This window comes from Callospermophilus lateralis, chromosome 1, assembly GCF_048772815.1.
Source record: "Callospermophilus lateralis isolate mCalLat2 chromosome 1, mCalLat2.hap1, whole genome shotgun sequence".
Classification (NCBI taxonomy): Eukaryota; Metazoa; Chordata; class Mammalia; order Rodentia; family Sciuridae; genus Callospermophilus; species Callospermophilus lateralis.
In genome coordinates this window covers 113,391,701-113,414,078 of record NC_135305.1, presented here as the reverse complement: position 1 = coordinate 113,414,078, position 22,378 = coordinate 113,391,701, and the positions used below count along the sequence as shown (strand labels likewise).

General features: G+C 37.7%; 1 protein-coding gene across 1 annotated transcript in view; it reads right to left on the bottom strand.

Annotated features, from left to right (window-relative positions):
* Window positions 1-1,067: 1,067 nt before the first annotated feature.
* Window positions 1,068-22,378, bottom strand: part of LOC143641970 (testis-expressed protein 38-like) — a 30,281-nt gene continuing 8,970 nt past the window's right edge. The window contains exons 2-3 of the mRNA XM_077110072.1: window positions 2,173-2,240; window positions 1,068-1,642 (exon numbers count right to left, since the gene is read on the bottom strand). Coding sequence (XP_076966187.1) covers window positions 1,068-1,642; window positions 2,173-2,240 — 643 coding nt within the window. The remainder of the gene's footprint in view (window positions 1,643-2,172; window positions 2,241-22,378) is intronic.

Genomic DNA, 22,378 nt, shown 5'->3' with positions numbered 1-22,378 from the left:
AATATGGTAAGTGGTTTTGCTCATTTTTAGAGTAAATGGGAAGAATTTTTGGGACAGAATCAGGTTTTCTTATCTTTAAACTGGGGCAAATATCTCATAATTATCTTTGTGTCTCCTTTTTAACTTATCCAGAAGGTATAAAAATTATTAATATTCCCATGTAGAAGAATGACAGGGGACTCAACGTTCGTGTAGCCATGGATATCTTAGGATACACTTTTTGGATGTGTTACTCCATATAATATTAGGTGGTTACCACCAGCCCTTCCAGTAAGCAAATCTGCAGGCCAAGCTGATGACCCTGTACACACAGTGAAGCATTCATTCACCAAGGATGTTTTAAGAAGACGTGATTAGGGAAGGGATACCATGGGGTGGAAGAGCAGGAACTGTAATGCCAGGCAGATGTACATGGGAGAAGAGGCTCAGAGAAAATAACAAAAAATAAACCTTGGAACCTGTCTCCTCATCAGTAAAAGAAAAATCATAATAACCATTTTGCAGTGTTGTTCTGTTATAAATCATGTAGAGAAAGACCAGCTAAGAATCGATACATCATAGGTATCACCCAGTCAGCACATAGTGTGGTGTGGTTCAGTGACCTCATGATGACTTGCTTGGCCAGTGGCGTAGCCACTGTGGACTGCTGTAGCCGTGTGCCATTGGCAACTGTTACTCTTGTGGCAATTTTACTTCCCATCCTGCAGAAGAGCAGTGCCTTTGGGGACCTAGCCCGGGGTCTTGAACACATTGAATACTTGGAGGGAATTGAGCTCATCCATAACTATTGGCTCAATGTGTCTCTTCAGAGCCAGCCTCCAGTTCTCATTGTATTGGTGAGACTTGTGCCACCATCACACTGGGGAAGGATGTTGCCTTCTTACTGGCAAATGAGACGCAATGACTCTGATTTTTCAAAAAAACTTTACTATGTAACATCTATAAGGTTATATGACCTGTGTATCAGGATCACAGTCTTTGACTCCTTTTTTTAATACCTGGCCCCTGAAACTCTCTCTTTCAGTGAGAGGAGGCTTCAACGCTGTAGTAAAAGTCTACACATTGGGTCAGTTCAGCCCTTGTGGCAGTGCAGAAAGGGAATAGAAGTGGACCTGCCTTTCAGGAGCCTTGAAAAAGGGGTAGGAGGCCGAGTGGGATAGCATGCGAGGAAAGTTCAGGGTGTGGAGGGGAGGGGCAGAGGGGATCTCTGGAAAGATAATCGGGAAGGGCGATGGGGTCTGGCGCTCTGGCATCCCCTTAGGTGAGGGCTGCTGTGGGACCACCAGAGCAGGTTGGAGGGTAACAGGGGCTTCTGCCTCAGGGCTGCTGCCTCTGAAGGCATGACGCCTGTCTTCAGGGGGGTGCGGCTCCGATGGAAGATCCGGAATTTCGAGTTCAATATCAGCATAGGCAAGAGCCCGGGGAGGATCTATTCTGATGGTGGCCGTCATGCCATATCTGCGTCGTTTGTTGACCCAGTACAGCAGTGGGCTGTAACTAAATGTGTCAGCTTTCATCACCTCCACCCACTGCTGGGCACGCTGTCTCCTCCGCAGGTTCTTCCTCCAGTGGAGTACCAGCATGCAGCCACCAGTTATCACGGTGCAGAGCCCCAACAATCCGAAGTACCATGGGACCCACGCTGAGGCAGTAAAAAAACAACAACAACAAAAAAAAAAAACAAAAAAGGCAAGCTGACTGAGAGCTCTAGCTTGGGACCTGAACTGTGTCTCATTCCTCTCCTGGATTTGGCTCATTCATCCTCTCATTCCTTCCCACCCTTCTCAAAGACATGCCTAATAATTTCCTGATTCAGTCAAAGCTATATTTGCAGGGCACATAAGAGACCCCATTAGCCTTTTTTAGATAAGGAACACTAGGTGTAGAGGGGCCAGACCTGCCCAGACTCAAGTCAGGCCTTCCTGCTCCCAGTCCAAAACCCATGCAGTCATTCACACCAAGAAGCCTCACTAAGGACAAGGACATCAATTGTATCTCTTCTCCTTGGGCAGAGCATGGTCTCTGCCTTTGAGGAGTCCTTAGTTTCCTAGAGGAGTCTGTCTCTTAACTAAATAGCACTCCATTCAGGCAGCACCCCCCTCCCCCCCATCCATGCAAAGGGTCTTCCCTGAAAGTTTGTCACTCACTCTCAAAAGAACTGGGTGTACTTACGACCAGGGAGGCCCATGTCCTCCTTTTGCGAATTTATAAGGTTCACTCTGGTTACCAGGCCTATGGCTCTGCAAAGAGTGAACTGACCCACTACTCTGCCCACCAATGGGAGTCCCCAGAAGGCCCAGTCCCATTGTTCTCTAAAGATGAGATCACTGGGTTCTGAGCATCAGGAATTCTTGGGCTGGTGCTTGTAGAGTGGTTGGCAGTTGATGGAATAAGGGACTCCATCTTATGACATCTCATGAGCATGTTGTCTTCCATGAAAGACTGGTCCACCATAGAATTGTCTGTTCCCAACTTTGTGTGGTGAACTCACAGGCAGCTCCCAGCAAAGGGTCCTTACACCCTCAGGAGCTTCTACTTGTGTTTTCAGTTGTTAGGGAGCCATTTTCCAGTGGGGAGTGAAGCAGGGAGGACAGTGAACATTGGACATCCCTACCCTCAAGAAGTGTCTTACCCAGTTGTCAGGGAACAAAATGGCTTAGAAGAACCATGTGGTCCAAACCTCCTCCTTTGGCTCCTACCATCTCTGTTTTGTTTCTTCAACAAGTGTTTTTTGGGCATCATCAGGTCTTGTATGTGATCTGCTTCTCTTTCCAGCTCCGTCTCCCTCCCCACCTGTCATATACCTTTCAGCCCTGGGCATGCCAGATTCCCACAGACCCTGCTTATTCTCCTCTAAACTTTGGCTCAGACTGCTGCTTCACTCAGGAGTGTCACTCACCACATTTCCACCACGGAACACCTTTTTATCCTCCCAAGTGGTCAGCTCCCCAACTCTGATACAAATAGTTCTTTCAGTTGATTTTCCGGTTTCTAGAACTCTGTAGCAGATAAATTTGAAGCAAATTGTTCCCAGGGAGAGGAATCAAATTGATTTCAACAACTATAAATGTGTATAAAGTGGAAAATATAGTGTTCTACAGATTTTATATATTATTTTTAGAAATTGCTCTATTTGAACTGGTATAAAAGTGATGCCCTTTTAAATAATATGTCACCTACCATGAACAACTAAAGTTCAGTTAAGTATGAATTAAACGGAAAAAATTAACTGATGCTCTGCCACTGAGGCTTATTTTAAAATCAACATATTTTCCATCCCCTTCTCCCCATCCCTAACCTGGAACAGGATTACTTTTTGTCCCCATTCAGTTATCTGTCCTTGAGCACACACCCACCACAGGAGTGAAGAAATTCAGAGTTGGAGATGGCAGCAGAAGACTTAGAAAATGATTATATCCCAGATTAAGAGGTGAAATAGGACCGGGCACACCTGAAATCACATCTTTAAAGACACTTTGTTCCCCCTGATGTGCAGAATCACAGCCTCTGGGACAAGAGTCCCTTGCATTTTTCCTTTGCTTGCAAAGTAATTAAACTTCTGTCCATCAACTGATATATATATAAATATACAAATGGGTATATCCATCCAACAGAAAATATGTGTGGATTTGTGTGTATATATATACATTATATTTATATAAGATTTTGATATTAGGGATGGACCCCAGTATTCAGTTATTGAATAAACAATGTAGGAAGCCTATATCAACTAAAAATTGAAAATTATTTTCTCTCTGAAAAAATTTTAATAGCAATTTTACTTATTTTATACATCTATATTATTTGTTGAGATGTGAATATATATGTTTGTGTATAATATATGTATAATATAAAATATATAATACATATACATATGTATGTCTACATATATTTGTATGTATATATATGTATCTATACGTGTACATATGTGTATATATATATATATATATATATATATATATATATATATATATATATATCTACATTTATATATATATAAAAAATTATTGCTAATTAATTAAACAAGGGAGAAAAAGTCTTCTCAATTACATGCTGGGGTGACTGGATATCCACCTGACTCCTCACACAATGCACAGAGTTTACCCAAATTTAATTCCAGAACTAACTCAAAATAGACCTATATGTATGTAAGAGCTAAAGGGGAAATTTTCTTTAAAGGTATAGGAGTAAATTTTGACTTTATTAGGCAAATTCTTCTTGGATAGGACACCAAGAGCACAGTGATAAAGAACAATATGGGTAGATTGAACTTCAAGTTAACAACTTTTGTTCAAAGTATCTTGTCAAAAATGTGGAAAGACAACTGACAGACAAGGACAAAATATGTGCAAGTAACATGTCTTAAAAGAAAATGTATCCAGAATAAATAAAGAACAGAACCCAACACATAGATAGCCAATGTTTAAATAATGGACACATCATCTGAGTAGACCTTTCTCTAGAGACCTTCCTCCAAAGCAGATATTCTGGCCAGTGAGCACATAAAAAAAATGTTCAACATCATCAGCCAGTGAGACTCAAAATAAGGTACTACTCCACATCCATGAGGATAGCTAAAATGAAACCAGATATTAACAACTTGGTAAGGATTTGGGAAATGTAGAACCAACCTTCCTACATTGCAGTAGAAATGTAAAATAATGTAGTTTCTTTGACAACTATCATTCAAGTGCCTGTGTAGGGGGCAATGTGGCATCATTAGACAGCTCTAGCAGGGTCACTCTGTCAGCATTAGAAGTGGCTAGAATAGTTTTCAACATGTAGATGTACTATTGGATAAAAATAAAATATGGTTAGTCTTCAGATAGAAAAATGTACATGTCTAGAAGTCTTAGCTCTGTAGTACTTGGTGCAAAAAGAGTAAAAATGATTAATTACTTTTGATTTGATTTCAGTTATGTGCTAAGCCTTACAATTCATGTGTTCCCCAATCTCAAACTTGAGTGTGCACAAAGAAATAAGTAAACTTAACTCAGTAAACCAGGAAGCGCCAGTTGACATGGTTGACTTTCTAGTTTTGACAAATGAAAGAATGATCATTTAAAGAAAGCCAGACACTTGGAGCAACTAGAAACAAGTTGCAGATGAATGATACGGAAAAGAGTTCTATTCGTTTATAAGAACACAAAATATAGCCATGTGGAGCCATTGGAAATACCCTGCACTCTAATGGGCATCTAAGGGAATTGCCCAGTGAGAACATTACCCTGTCATGTGGGCCACCTTCAGTGTTTCTGTATTTTCTCCAAAAGGAGTTAGTGTCTCAGTTGTATCTTGGCTGTGCATGCTAGGACAGTTGAGTCTCCTGATTGAGGAACTTGGATTCTCACAGCAGGCAGATAAGATGGATCTATTCTGATAATATTTCATGTTATGGGAACTCTCTCATGGCTCTGTAGATTGTGTGGTCATGGAAACCTTCTGAGAAGCTGAAATATACATGTCAGGAGTGAGCTGTGTGCAAATCAGGGAGAGGAGAATGAAGGGGATGATGGAGGCAAAGACACACTTTCTAAGATGGGCCTGTTGTGACCCTATCTCAAAAGGCTGATGTGTTCTCTAGAGAAGTAAGATGAACACAGGGCAGGAGGTGTAGGAGCAGGCAAGTGCTGGACCCTTATTGGAGGGTCGGGTAGGGAACCCCTTGTATAGAACTTTGTTCTGTGGGACAAATTGGACTTTACCGAGATCATGTAATGTTATGTAGATTAATAAAGTGATTCACTTTATTTTTTTTGGGTTGGTGTTATTGTTTTGTTTTGCTTAATTTTATTTTGGCCCTGGGATTGAACCTGGGTCCTTGAGCATGCTAAGCAAGCACTCTACCACTGAGCCACATCCCCAGCACAGGAGATCTGTTTTTAAATACTATTTTATCAATATGTACAAAGAGTGGGCAGTGTCTACATAAAAATGGAGGTAAGGTACCCAATGAGGTGGTTGTTAATGGGACTCATGTAAATGGTGGTGTCCTGGCTTGGAGAGAAAATTTGCAGGACTTGTTGATGATGTGGATCTTTTGGGTGCCAGAAAAAGGAGAGGATATGGGTGGATGATGGCAGCATCCTCTAGGATTGGGGAGCCTGGAAGAAGCTGGCTTGAGTGGGCTGGAGATTTGAAAGGCTCTGATGGAGTTACAAACTGCAGAATCATTGAACTCCATACCATGAGAAAGTTCTAGGACAGGGACACAGGTGAACCCCAGGGCTTTTTCTAAATAATTGCTGCAGTCTGGCTGGGCAAAATAATCAGGGGTTGACAAGAAACTTGTGAAGGTTGATACAGCGGGAGCCATTTTATTGTAGGATGGCAGAGGTATTTATTCCTAACTGAATACACAGCCTGTTTCAATTTAGCATCATCCAGTTACAGGAATCCTCATCATCTTAAGTATACACAGCTTAACTCAATTAATATCATCTTAATAGTTTGCTGGCATTACTTCTCAAACCACTCCCTCTGGCAAAGTGCCAGGCACCATCTTGACTTGGTTGTGGCTCTCAGCAAATAATTACAAACCTCTTTAAGGAAAAGACATCTATACCTGCATCAGTATCTTAAGAATTGAAACTAGGAGGCTAGCTTAGAAGAATAGTCACAAATGCCAGATTTGATGTTGTCTTCTTTGAGGTGTGAGAACTCTTGAACTTCCCAGGTGCTTAAGAAACACCTGGTGCCAGAATCCTTGTGACAGATTATCATTTGCAAGGTCCTTTTTGATGAGTAATGTGGAAGGCTCTAGCAGAATCACTATTTGTTTTGTTGGGAGGAAAGGCACTTTGCCATTTGAGAATTGCAGCATAAGTGTAGAAAGGTGTTTGTGACATCTTGTTTTAAAAATGTCTTTTCCTCCTGGAAAGAGGAACTATGAGCTTAGGGGGAAAGACTGAGAAGAAATGCTGGGTGTAGATCTGTAATTGAAATTTTAAAAAGGGGTCAGGGTTTGCCCTTCCCCATTAGTGCAAGTGTTCTTAAAAGTTCTCAGAGTGCTTTAGAAATTTTCAAATAAGCTCATTGAGCCTTGTATACCCTTAAGTGTCTCTCAGCCATCACTGCATACAAGGGTAGAAAAGAGAATAGTCAGTTTAGTGTAATGCTTTGTTGGTTGTATGACATGTGGGCCATGTATGCCAAAAGGAACCACAATGATGGTCTCTTGGTCAGCAAAGGCAGATGGAAAAAGTGTCATAGGCTTATTCCGTGTTCACATGTACATATTGCTGAATTGTGCTACCTGACAGGTAATGGTGACTGATGTAGTCTCTGTAGAAGACAACCCTGTCTTAAAAAGTTAGATTTAGCTGTTGTCATGGTGTGCACCTATAATCACAGCTACACAGATCAAGGCAAATTTGATGACAAATTTGAGGCCAGTTGAGGCACATTAGTGAATCAATGCCTGAAAAAAGGGGAGGGGCAAGTACGTAGCTCAGTGATAGAGCCCCTTCCTAGTTCAGTCTCTGAATATTAATATCAAAAAGAATAAGTCACTATTTAATCATGATTTAGAAATAGTGTATTTGTAGAAGTCTATGACCCAGAATTGTAACACCTAAGTTGGTTGGGTGGGGCTCCCCCACCCCACTTCCATGGTTTTCTCTAATATAAATTTATTCTTGCTAGTGTAGCCATATTTTTAACTTTTTTACAAAATGGTGTAATGGATGAAATGTGTAAAGACTGTAGAATGATGAGGTCCTGTCTAAAGATATGAGACTGAGTCCCATGAGAAGGATGACAGTACTGAAGGAGTTTGTCAAGTCAAGACTCTAGTAAGTACTAATTTTCTCACTGTGCTTGTGTCTGCATGGTGTGTGCACAGAGGTTGAGATCTGTGTGTATCCCTTAGCATCTTAGATTCTTGTATTAAAAAATGCCTATGGCTAATGTTTAGAAAATTGTTTTTTGTTGTTGTTGTTGTTTTTTGTACCAGGGTTGAACTCCTGGGCAGTCAACCACTGAGCCACATTCCCAGCTCTACTTTGTATTTTAGTTAGATACAAGAGTATCATGAGTTGCTAAGCCCTTTGCCATTGCTGAGGCTCGCTTTGAACATGTGATCCTCCTGCCTAAGCCTCTATAGCTGCTGGGATTACAGGCATGTGCCACTGCACCTGGCTGAGAAAATGGTATTCTTTATTGGAGGAGAGTGAGAAATTTCAGGTTTTCTGGTTCTGCAATGTTAGGAGATGCAGGAATAATGAAAGAGAGATGCTCTGAATTGCCTGTACAAATGTGAATCCAGGGACAAGATTATTTTAGAGTTCTATATTGTTACCAGGGTTAAGATCCAGCTGCTTGCCCCACACCTGGCCAGTCAAGTTGACAACTAAGTAGTTGAGGCAAAGAAAGTGACTGCATTTAAAAAGTGGCTCAGTGAGAAGAAAGAGGGATTCTGTATCCAAATCCCTACCTCTTAGGAAGCTGATCTCAGGGGGCTTATGTTAGTGATTCATGGGTGTTTCCAGATGGGCAGGTGTTCTGCAGAGGGAAGGCTGGATAATGGTATCCAAGTCATGATATTTTCCAATTTCTAAGATCTCAACAGTAAAGATCATGATTTTTTTCCTATTACGGACTAGGTGCATATTATACAATGATAGGGAAAGTTAATTCTTCCTAGACCCTCTTGCTGAGCTGGTAGCTTAAATCATTGTAATGAGGGAGAATATCCTTCCTCAGTTAGTGATATAGTGTAAACTCCCAGCAGTGAACACAGAGCATCCTTCCTCAGCTAGCTACTCCTATCATGAACAGAAACACATCCACTAGTGAATTTCAGTATTTCAACACTGAGGACAGGCAGTAATTTTTTCAGGAAAATGGTCCTGATTTGCAAACATCTAATTGTCATTGATTATTTTCCTTGGATTGATCACAATAGGAATGTTTTAATTTTCAGATCCCAGAATGCACAAAGAGAACTTAAAATACTGATGTTTTAGGCTTGACCTAGATTTTCTTAGGAAGAACTTTGAAAGAAGTAAGACTCTTCCAACATTACAAGTCAGTAAGATGGATTTTGAAGATATTCATGTCATTGTGGGGTCAAATAAAGTCTAATGCACAAAGGAACCCATGCAGTCATGTTTATAGCTATGACAGTTGCTCTTTTGAGTAACCCTGTTTTTCTCTGTGAGACAACAGGCAAACACTGAATCAAAATGCATGAAGAGCACTTTGCTATAGGAGCTATGTCATCTCTTTATCTAACATTATAGACATTTGTTCATGGCAGTTGGAAGACTGATCTCCCAATTGTATTCCTAAGGCTCAAATACATAGAATCAAAATGATGCAGAGGAACCTATGTTAAAAGCAAAGACTAAAGTTTTAACAGTATTAGAGCAAAGAAGGATTAATGAATCAGGCAGCACTGAGAACCAGAAGAGTTTCAGAGTTTCATGGCAACAGTGTGGGCAGTGCCCTTCCATAGGCTGATGTAGAAGTACAATGGAAAAAATATATTTGACCAGAGTCAAAAGACCCTACATAGATGTTGTTTAGCAGTTTCTGTAAATTGGTAAATTTTTTTAGTTTCATTTTTCTAAAAACTTAAACTGGTTCCTAGTTTTCTGTAACATTTTTACATTAATTCTCCATGTACCTGTGGAGGAAGCTGAAGGAAGCCCTGGAATCATCTCAGTCTAATGAACTCTCAACTAAAACTTCATATCACTCAGGATAGAATCCAAGTTCCAAGCCACTCATTGTTAAGACTAGAATTATGAGATTTCTGTAGAAAATAGCACCAATATACAATGGAAATGCCCTTGGATAATGTTGATTTTGAAAAAGCAGTAATTTATGTCTTGTGATTCTATTTCAGTTTGAGGCTGATCCACTAGCAGATTGTTTAAGAGGATCAACAATTCCATCTTTACTTAGAGTGATGTCACTAAATGACTGGATGTTTCCTTATTCTAGGAGCTGTGTTGAAATAGTGAGTTATGTCTATGGGAAAAGCAAATATGTAAGTACAATGACAATTTTAATTTTCAACAATTTAAAAACCCATAAATAATCAATTATTACCAATTTAAAATCAGTTGTTAACAATCTGAAAGTAGAGTCCCTGGCATATAAACATGTAGGAATCATTTTATCAAAACTCTGAAACCCTAGAAGTAGAGGCTAATGTCTGCCAGTCAGCAAACACCAGAACAGGTTTTTATGACATGGTTTGTGGCTGTTAGGATAGATGTTGAAGAAGGCATTCGAATTAGAAATTTGGTTTGAATGGGTGGGGAATACTTTTTAAATTTGTTTAGTCCTATAAGACAGGATAATGACCTTTAGCATATATTATATTCATTCAGTTTATATTATATACATTATATACATTTAGCATACATTATATATACATACATAGAGTATCACTTATTCTATTTAGGATCCCACTCTTGTAATTGTACAAGATCTGGAGTTACCCTGATTGTGTATACATATATAAGGCTAGCAAAGTTATGACTGATTAATTCTACTGTCTTTCCTATTCCCCTCCTCCCTCCCTTCGTTTCCCTTTGTAGAATACAATGGATTTCTATTATTGCCCTCCCCAACATCTCTTGTTTTGGGCTAGCATCCACAAATCAGAGAGAACATTTGGCCTTTGGTGTGTTGGGATTGGCTTATTTCACTTAGAATGACAGTCTTCAGTTCGGGTTGGGGAATATTAAGAACTAGCCCACTGGGCACAGTAGCACAAGCATGTAATCCTATGTTTCTCAGAAAGCTGAGGCAGGAGCATCACAAGTTCAAAGCCAGTGTCAGAAACTTAGCAAGGCTTCGAGCAACATAGAAAGACACTGTCTCTAAATAAAATATAAAAAGGGCTGGGGATGTGGATCAAGGGTTGAATGCCACTTGGTTCAATCCCTAGTACCAAAACAAAACAAAACAAACAGCAGCAAGAACAACAACACAAAACAAGGCTCCAATCATGTTTCCAAAAATTGAACTTATTTTTAAAGGAAATTTAATCTTTTTATAGGAATTTTGGGTTCACAGGAAAATGAAGAAGATACTGAGACTTTCTGTGTTACTCCCCCATTATCAATATCTCCCACCAAAGTAGTGCATTTATTCTAACGGATGAATGTACATTAATAGATTGCAATCACCAGGCATGGTGGTGGAGCACGCTTGTAATCACAGTGGCTCGGGAGGCTCACTCGGGAGGATTCTTAGTTCAAAGCCATCCTTAGCAATGGTGAGGCACTAAGCAACTCAGTGAGATTCTGTCTCTAAATAAAATGCAAAATAGAGCTGGGGGTGTGGCTGAGTGTTTGAATGTCTGTGTTGTTAAAACCTTGAACCCCAATCCCCCAATATCCATTGCAGTCACTCAAAATCTGCAGTTTACATTTGGGTTCATTCTTGTTGTACATTCATACACAATGTGCATGTGACATATGTCCACTATTATATTATCAAGAAGAGTAGTTTCAACTAATTATTTGTTCTTTTTTTTTTTTTTTTACTATCTCAATATTTTTTTCCCTTTTCTAGAATGTCATATACTTGAAGCATGTAGTAGGTAGACTTTTCAGATTGGCTTTTTTTATGTTGTAATAAACATTTAAAGTTCTATTATTTCTCTGTATTAGTAGGTCACATCTTTTTAGTGCTAAATCACAACATTATGTTGTCTAGATGTAGTTTATTTTCCCATTCCCTTACTGAAGGACACCTTGATTACTCCCAATTTTTGACAGTTATGCATAAAGCTGCTCTAAATATTCTTGTGCCAGTTTTTGTGTGTATGGACACAAGTGTTTAACACTTTTGGGTAGATGGCAAGGAACATGATTGTTGGATCATTTTATAAAAATATGTTAGTTTTTAACAAACCACCAAACTGTATTCCAAAGTGGCTGTAGCACTTGCATTCCACTTGGGAATGATCAGAGTTCTTGCTGCTCTAAATTCTCACTGGTATTTGGTGTTGCAGGTGCTCAGGGTTCAGGGCATTCTAATAGATATAGAGGGACAGCTTGTTTTAATTTGCATTTTCTCATATGATATGGAGCATCTTTTTACATGCTAACTTGTTATATCTTTTCATATGTATATATATATATATATATATATATCTACCTTCCTTGGCAAGGTTCTTGTATATTTGGCCCATTTTAAAGTCAACTTATTTTCTTATTGTTGAGTTGTAAGAGTTTTTGTTATATTTGGGATAACAGCCATTTATTAGATGTCTTTTGCAAATATTATGATTTACACTGTATCTTGTGTTTTTGCTTATCTCTTGGCAGTGTCCTTCACAGAGCACACATTTATTTTAATGAAGCCCTACTAACCAATTTATTTTTTCATGGATTTTTGTCTTTGATGTTGTATGAAGTCCTTGTCATAATAATTCAAGATTATTGAAATATTCTCCTAGAAAATTGTAGGAGTTCTTAATTTTTGTGGTGTACATTTAGGTCTATGATTTATTTCACATTAGTTGGGTGAAGGGTATAATTTTTGTGTGCACATTTATCTTTCTTCTGGCATGTGGATGTCTAGTTATTCTAGGATCATCTGTTGAAAAGATTATCTTTATTGCATTGACTTTTTCCTCTGTCCAATTATTGGCCTTAGTGTAATTCTGGCTATAATGTCTTCTCCATTTACCAATTTATGCATGTTTTTCCACAAACCATTGTAGTTTTCTGGTAAGTCTTGATATTGGATACTTTTTCCTCCATATTTGTTCTTTTTCAATATTGTATTATTAGATGTAATGTACCAATATAAAAATGTGGAAAGAGAAAAAATATATTGTATTGGTTATAGTGGAAGTTTTGCTTCTCCTTGTACCTTGGAAAAATTATTTTGCCACTATTCACAAAATACTTTACTGATTTTGATTAGCATTGCATTGACCGTATAAATTAAGTGGGAAAGAACTCACTGACGTCTTGACCATAATGAATTTTTCTATCCAGGAACATGGAATGTGCTCCATTCTTTATTTTTTTATTCATTGGAATTTTCGTTTCCCTTATATAGGTCTTGTATACCTTTTATCAGATTTACACCTTAGTATTTCATTTTTAGTATTTCAGTTTTTAATTTCAAATTCCACTTTTGTTAATTGATAGAATTAAAAGAAAGGAATTTGACTCTTATGTATTAACTTTCTATATTGAAATCTTACTCTAAAATCTTATCCATTCTAGGAGGTTATTGATTCTAATTATTTTCACAGATGTCATCTGCAAACAAAGACAAGTTTATGGGTTTGAATTTCTTGTGTAATTACATGAGTAAATTTTACTTTGAGTAAAATGTTAAAGGAGTTCATGAGTGAGGACACCACTGATTTTTAAAGATTCAGTTTTCTTTACTCAACCTTTATGTTTATGAGTGCAGTTGAGCTAAATTTCTGAGAGTTCTGACACCCTCCAATGTTTTGTCTGGTGTTTAGTCTGTCTCTTCTGAATGTGTGTATTGCCTTTTGGTATGCCTTGTAATTTTTCCTTGATGGCTGGATATGATGTGCTGGGTCAAAGTGGGTGATGTAAATGGTTATGAGGTAGCAAGGTGAAGGGAAACTAGACTCCCATAATTAGGTCTCAATCTCCGGGGAGGTTGTGCCTGTGGACTGTGAATTTCACGGGTGCTTAAGTTCTTTTCTCTTCCCTTTGGTTAGGTAGGAATGAATGGCTAGAGTGTGCTAGAGTTGCTATTTCCCTTATCTTATGCAGGTTAACTGCTAATTCCCCACAGATCAGGCTCTGATAACTGGTTTCTCCTGCAGGCCAGTCTTGCTGGGAAGAAGAATGCTATAGAATATTTCAGAAGGATTCTTCTTTCTCCCTCTTTCTGGAGCCATAAAGGAGTTTTTCTCTGGTATTTTTATGAAAATCTGGTTCATCTAGAACTCAATCTTTCAAAATTATGAGGTCCTCCCTGAGCTTGCATATACATTTTGTTTTTAACTTCTCACAGATGTCCACACTGAGCCTTCAGCAATTTCAATAAATTGTCAATTACATTTGGTGTCTGTTTTCTTTTCCTGGGCTGCCTGCTCGGGGGTGCTCAGGTAAGGCCTGACTCCTGTGCTACCTGTTTTAGCCATTTTCCCTGGGTCTTTACCTCTCTTAGAGACCCCAGAATGATCATTCATTTTTTTTTTCAGTTGGTCCATTTAGCTTTTTACTTCTAAAATATGAATGGTGACACCTAAGCTCATTAGAAGGAAAACTTGATCTACAGATTACTTTTAAAAATAATTAAAATGCACATGTTGGTGTTTATATCATAGCCCGTTTTTCATTTTATTCACGCATGAAGTGTTATGTTGTATTTCACTGTTCTTTGCCTCTTTAGAATAGATGATAGACTTATTTTCTAGGTACAAAGTAAATGAAAACCCAATCTTACATATAATCGTGTTATAGAAGCATATCACATGACATACACAGATGGTATCTACTTTGTTTGTCTTCTGTTTTTAGTTCTAAATCTGCATTTACAAGTACTTTAAAATTCAATATGCTGCCCATGTTTCCCTAAACTAGCCAACAAATGCCAATGTACCTTTATAGTTAGTTAAATACACACTGTCAGGATTTAGCTATAACCTTAATATCACCATCTTATGCTAATGTTCTCAGACTTGAGAACTGGATATTATTTTTAAAAGAGAAAGGATATAGAAATGTAATGTAATATGGCTTATAGTAATCATAATTTTCATCCCCAATCATAATCTAAGTACGTGTTCTATTTCTTCTAACTTGATTCCTTCCCCTTGTTCAATGGAATTCCTCATTTTTCCTTCCATCCATTGTGTTAGACCAAGTTGTCATTACTTGGTGTCTGAATGTCTATAGAAAGATCCGATCTTACTCCCTTCCTTGAATTTTTGTCCTTAATTCATCTTGCATCCTCCTCTTGCTTCTAAGATAATCTTTGTCTAGGGAGGCTTTCTTAATCATGAAGCAAGTGTGTTTTGTTTGTTTGTTTGTTTTTTTACATGGAGCCTAGACTTTCTTGTTTTAAGTGCTACAGGAAATCCTGGGATGCTACACTAAGAAACAGCTTTTCTGAGCCATATTCATTTTCAAATAAAATAACTTAGCTCTTTAGATAAAATGGTAAATTAATATATAGAAATATATACTTATTGGATACAACATGTCTAAAAATATACATCCATAGCATTCATTACCTAAATAGTTGTGTTTGTGGTGAACAGTTAATATCCACATTTCTTAAAGAATGTAATATGCACCATTATCTGTACTTGCAGTGTTATACATTAGATTCTGGAACTTATTGCTTCTGCCTGATTGTAATTATGTGACATTTAACTAACACCCCAACAGGCTCCTCATTGTTTCTAACCAGGCCACCTGTGGTATACACTTTCTGAGTTTCCACTCTTGAGATTAATGTTTTTAGGTTACACACATGAGTGAGGATTATATGGTGCTTTTCTTTGTGTGCCTGACTTATTTCATTTAATGCACTATCCTCCATCTTCACCCATGATAGCAGAAATGACCAGATTTCCTTCTTTTTATACTGGATATCATTAATTGTGTGTATACCACTTATTGTGCATTCATCTCTTGGACTTGTAGGTTGATGCCACATCTTGTCTATTGTGAAAGGTGCTGCATTAAATACAGGAGGAGAGCTACTTTTTTGATGAACTGATTTTGTTTCCTTTACATATATATCCAGAGTGGGGTCATTGGATCATAGGGCAGACCTGCTTTTAGTTCTCAGGAACTTCCCCTCTGTCTCCTATGATAGGTTGCAGAAGTTGACATTCCCACTAGCAGTGTGCGAGGGTGCTCTACTTCACAAATTTGATTATGGCTATTCTTACTTGAGTTAGATGATACCTCATGTGGCTTTGACCTGCATTCCCTGATGATTAGTAATGTTGAGCATTTTTTCTACATGTGTGTTGGCCATTTGTATGTCTTCTTTTGAAATGTGTCTATTCTGGTCTTTTGTCCATTCTTTCACCAGGTTTTTTTTAATTTATACCATATACTTTATTTTTATTTTTTTAGTCATACATGACAGCAGAATGTATTTTGACATAATAACATACATGGAATATACATACATCAATCATATTGTCTAGTCCATTCTTCTGCCCTTCCTATCCCCCCTACTTTTCCCCTCCTCTCCCATTCTTCCTCTTTGTCCAATCTAATTTGAGACACTTTTTTTTCTTTTTCTCATCACTACATCATATATGTATTCTGTATAACAATGAGGTTCTCCTTCCATCTTCCATGCAACTCCCCTTCTCCCTCTTTTCCCCTCCCACCTGTCTTCTCTATTTTGTGGTAGTCTTCTTCTCATGCTCTTCCTCCCTATCCCATTTTGAGTCATCCCCCTTATATCAGAGAAGACATTTGGCATTTGTTTTTTAGGGATTGGCTAACTTTACTTAGCATAATCTGATCCTATGCCATCCATTGTTAAGTAATATTCCAATGCAGACAGCAAATTTCACCCAGAAATAGAATAGGAAGCAGAGTATGGCCCAGAGGAAGTGTTCAGCCAGGAGTTTATTTAAGCCCAATTGCTAGAAAGATAGGCAGCTCATCTGTTTCCTGTGTCTGGTCATTGAGGCTCACCAGGGCCACCAGTTCTCCACTCTAGGTGAAGCCTTCAAAGAACTCGGGCATTGAGAGCACAGGCCTAGGGGTCAGGACAGCTGGGTTTCAATTCAGATGACCTAGCAGTGACTACCTGGACTTGTCCCTCAAAAGCTGAACTATTCAACTGTTGGGAGCTGTTCTTATTCACAGCTGTTCTTTTTAGTTGACCAACTTTGAGAATCCCATGAAGGTATGGACTTTAACCTGAGAAAAACTATAGTACATGCAAAATCTAGTATATAATTTCTAAAATATCGCAAGCCTCTGGTCTCTAAATCCCAGGCAAAGCAATCCTTGAAAGTTTTTAACCCCACTTTGGGCAGTGTAAAATTCATCACCATTGTTAAAACTAGTGCCTTGACTGAGAGTTCTTGATAAGGGGATCTCTGCCTACTTAAAAACAGGAGATCATGATTTTATCAAATGTATCCAAGGGATGATTCCTCCCTAGGGTAATGGTTTTTGAGAATGACTTGATGTGAGTCTTGGAATGCTGCTTTTAGGTTCTAGGTGTGTAAAACTTGGTAGGAGAGTAAGAAGGCCAAGGCCAAATGGGGGTGAAAATGAAAGTTCTCAGGTTCTCTGTCTGGCCTTTTACTTTGGACCTTGCTGGTACCCTGAGAACAGTGTTTGACAAGCCTTAGAAGGTGGTAAATATTTGTTGAAGGAATGAACTTGCAAATGTATTTGTAGTATGGATTCTTACAACAAGCAAGAGAAACTGCTGTTGTTAATCAAGTTGAGAAGTTTTGTGTGATTAGCATTTAGTGATCAGCACATTAGTAAATGTCCTTTCATGATGGCTTTTGCTCCCTAAGCCACCTTAGAGTTGCTGGCATTGGGATCAGAAAAATTCTTCTAGTACTGGGAATTGCACCCAGGGGAGATTTACCACAGACCCACACCCCGAATTTTTTGATTTTTATTTTAAGACAGAACCTTGCAAGTTTGCTAACTTGTCATCCTCCTGCCTCAGCCTCCCTGGCTTCTAGGATTGTGGGCATATGCCATTGCACCTAGCTGGATAACAAATATTTTCATAATGAAGAGCCCTTGTATTCCTATTATTATTTTAAAGTACATATTTAAAAATGTATAAAAACCTGCACAGGAGCAACTATAAAGCAAACAGTGTTATAATCTTCACCCAGGTAAGAATTAGAATATTACTAGCAAGGTTGACACCACCCATGTCCTTTCCCAGTTACATCCATCTGTCTCCACATAGGTAACCATTCTCTTGACTTTGGGGTTTATCTATACTTCTACCCCATATGTATGCCTTCCTAAATTTACTTGAACTTGTCACATGCTGGTCTTATGTTTTTATTATGCATTTTTTGAGTTTTGCTTCATTTTTTAAATGTCTGTGAGATTCCTCAATTGAGTGTGGTTTATCTTCTTTGCTGTATTGAAGTCCATTTTATGAATATGCCACAAGTTATTCAGTCACAGATGACCGTTTTTGGAGCTTTGGACTGTTACAGTGTAGATATAAACATTTTTGTGTATGTGTCCTGGTATACAGCTACTTGTATTTTTAGAATTGATGATGAATCTAGTAGTGAAATTGCTGAGTCACAGATTATTCCTATCTTCAGTAGTACTAGATGCTACCAACTGTTTTCCAAAGTGGTTGTACCAATTTGCACCATCATGAAGAGTATGAGTTCCTGTTGCTCTACATCTTCACCACCCACTTGCTGTTGTAGAGTTTTTATTTTTTGTCAATCTTAAGGGTATTTAATGAGTGGTATCTTATTGTGGTTTTCATTTGCATTTCTCTGGTTACTCATGACTTAAAATCTTTTGTATTTCCTCTTTTTTGAAGTATGCAGTCAGGTCTTTTGCACATTTTCTATTAGATCATGTACCTTTTCATATCCTCATTAATTTACAGGTGTTGTTCACACATTTGTTTTTTTTACTACTTTGTTGTTTTATGTGAGTTTCAAATATCTTCTAATTTGTGTTTTTTTCCTCTTTTTTTTTTAAAAAAAAGATAGTTCCTTGAAAGAAGATTTTAACATGCTAAAATTTATCAATACTTCTTGTTTATGGTTTGTGTTTTTTTTTTGATCTTATTCCACTTAGTGTCAATTTTTGTTTAGTGGAAGTAGAGGTCTGTTTCATTTTTCCTCCACACAGATAACCAGTTGTCTAGCAACATTCACTGAAAAGAACACCTTTGGCCAGGTGTGGGGGTGCTCACCTGTAATCCCAGTGACTTTCAAGGCTGAGGTGGATATTTTTAAGTTCAAGGTGAGCCAGGGCAATTTAGTTGGATCTTGTCTGAAAAAAAAAAGCCTGGGAATTTAACTCAGTGTTAGTGCATCCATGAGTTCAATCCCCAGTATTGCCTCCCCAACCTAAAAAAATTGCTTTATATACTGATCTGCTGTGCCATCTGTGATATATCAAGTATTTGTGAATATGTTTCTTGGCTCTTTTTTTCTGTACTGTTGTAGCATATTTCATCATGGGATCACCCTAGGAATCTTTGAGCAAGATACTTAAAAGAATCAGTGTTCAATTTCCTCATATGTAAAATAGAACAGTAATATTACTAAAGCTAATATGTTTGTTATGAGGGCTGAATTAATAATTCAAAGAGCTTAAAGCTTTAGTATTTCTTTATGTGTGTGTGTGTATATATATATATATATATATATATATATATATATATATATATATATATTAAATAAATTCATTTTTTTCTGTGAATAGAAAAAATAGCCATGGGTTTTAGAATTTATATTTATCCTTACTTTAGTAGTTCTAAGCTTATTTCTGTACATGTAAATCTTCTTCATCCTTCAATGACAAGAGCAAAATATTGCTTGAGTAGGTGGCAGAGAAATTAATATTTGTAATTAATTTGAATTCATTATTTACCAACTATGGGTCCTTGTACCAGATACCTACTGAGTTCAGACATGTTATTAAAATGTATATGGAATTACCTAATTGTATGGTTTTAGAAAGAAAATGAAACCCAACTTACTTTTATGCCTTTATAAATTAAAAATACATTTACTGAGAACCCAATACATATTAACACTCTTCTAGACATTGGAGCCAGAGGATTAGATACTATATACTATAACTTACCTTTGATAGAAATGATCTTCTAGTGGGGAAAGATCAACAATTAAAAAATAGGAGATAAAATAGCCACCAAGGAAATTAAATGGTGCACTTGGATGCAGGTAAGGTGTTTCATATAGCACAGTAAGTGGGAGTGTGACCAAGGTGGGGGGCCACTTAAGTAGAGACCAGAATATCTGAAATGGGAAGATCAGTTATAGTCTTGGAAGAACACATGGGTGAGAATAAGAATATATAATAAGAATTATACATAATTAGCTTTGCTTTCAGTTCCGGACACAGTGCTGCTAAAACCTTTCTAATTTTCTGAGTAATGAGCTGATTGTAGCATCTTTTGTTTGCTCTTAATTCTTGGTTTCTAACACAAGAGCTTCTAGTTCCCTTGGATTCTCCAGAGTTATAGAATCTGTTTATAACAAATAGATAGGTATCTTGTGATAGAAGGGCCTTAGGTGGATTAGCATGGGAGCTGGTTGACAGAACAACTATGAAATTAGAGGGCTGGATCTTTCAGCCATACCCCCTGATTTGTGGGGAAGAGATGGACCAGAAACTAGGTACAATCATCAATGGCTAGGAAGTTTATTTAATTGTGTCTTTACAATGGAAACTCTATTAAATCCTAAGTGATAGAATTTGGAAGAGCTTCTGGGTTTGTGAGCACATGGAAGTGCTGGGAAGGTAGAGTGCTCAGAAAGAATGTGAAAGCTATGTCCACCTGATGACACACTGTGTTCTATGCTTCCCTTTCATTTGAAATTTGAATTCATTATTTACCAACTATGTGTCCTTGTACCACATACCTACTGAGTTCAGACATGTTATTAAAATGTATATGGAATTACCTACTTTGTATGGTTTTAGAAAGAAAATGAAACCCAACTTACTTTTAGGCCTTTATAAATTAAAAATACATTTACTGTTTTGGGGTTGTTTTCTTTATAATACACTTGCAACAGTAAGTCAAGTGTTCCCCCACTGTGAGATGTGACAGCACATTATGGAACACAGTGAGGTGGTCATGGGAAACTCCAAGGGGTAGGTAAATTGAACAAAAGTGTGGCTAACTTGGAGACAGCTACTTGTGAGTCTCATCTGAAGTGATGGACAGGATGGTATGACTGAGCCACTGATCTGTGGGGTCTGTATTAACTCTTGGTAGTGTCAGAATTGAGTTTAAATGTAGGATATACAGTTTGTATCTGGAGAATTAGAGATTTATTTGGTGTGAGTTCAAGAGAAAACAACTTATTTTCCTTTTATCAGGAAAAGAACAGCAAGTTTAATGATCCTTGACTCCTGAAGAGCCCCTATAAAGTTGCAGGTGGTTGAGGGAACGTGGTAGAGACTACATGACCCATGTCAAAAAAGGGAGGTTTAAAAGTGAATGGTTTACATTTCCAAAGAGAGAGCTAATGTGTAGAATAAAAAGTTATAGGGCAAGGATAGAAGCAGGAGACTTAATGAGGGCAAATTGCAATTGTCCAGGTTTGAGGTAAAAGATAGTGAGGTGGAGTTAGTTAAAATTTGTAAATTAGGTTATATTTTGAAACATATGTCCATGAATTGAATGTTGTGGTGCAGAGACCCAGTAGTGCTCAGTATGACTCTAAAGTTATGTCCTAAACCATAAGGAAATAGTGATGACATGAATAGTAGTGATACTATTATAAATATTACTAGAGTCACAGAAGTTTTAAACTGATTTTTGCATAATAGCTTGCTTAATCTTCACAAAAAATGCTATGTTAGGCACAATTATTTTCCCATTTTGCAAATATACTAACATAAAGAAATAAGTATGCTGTCTATTTTCCCAAGTCTTCAAAATGACATATAAGTTTTAACCACAGAATCTGGCTTTAAAAATCTCTGATTTTAACTATACAGTGCCTCTGATTCAGGAAGAATAAACTTGGCAGGTTTACTAAACAGTGTTAAGTAGACTGTTAGGTACATGACTAATCATCAAAAGATTCATCAGGGCTCAAAATGAAAATTTAGGAGAATTCAAATTAGACATGGTGAATAAAACAAGAAACGTGGTGTGACACAAGGGATTCAGCCGAGCTTCAAATGTTCCCAATCCTTGAATTTTCTTATTTTTTAAAATTTTTTTATACTGCTAGGGATTGAACTCAGGGCCTCACACATGCTAGACAAGTTCTGTACCCCTAAGCTGTACCCCATCCCTTGAAATTATTTTAAAGGTGATTTATTTATTTGACCAGCATTTTGTGGTTTTCAGTCTACAAATCCTGTACCTGTTCGTTAAATTTACACCTAGTTGTTTCATAGTTTTTAGCTATTATGATTGACTTTTGATTTCACTTAGCATGTCTTAGTGGATTTGTGCTATTCATTCTGTTTATCACACACTGTGGCTAGGCCATCCTAGTGTAGAGGAGGAAGCATCAGGAGATCTCAGCTGAGGTAGGAAAATGTGGCTCAGTCTCTACCTCTGCCTCTTCCTGGCTCTTGATCTTGGACAAGACGCTGGATTCTCAGGTAATTAGTAGCTACATCACTAGAGTGAGAACAACTCAAATTATACTTCAATACTACTTATTATTGGTGCTTTGCCCTTAGTAGATTTCTACTTTAAAATAGATATT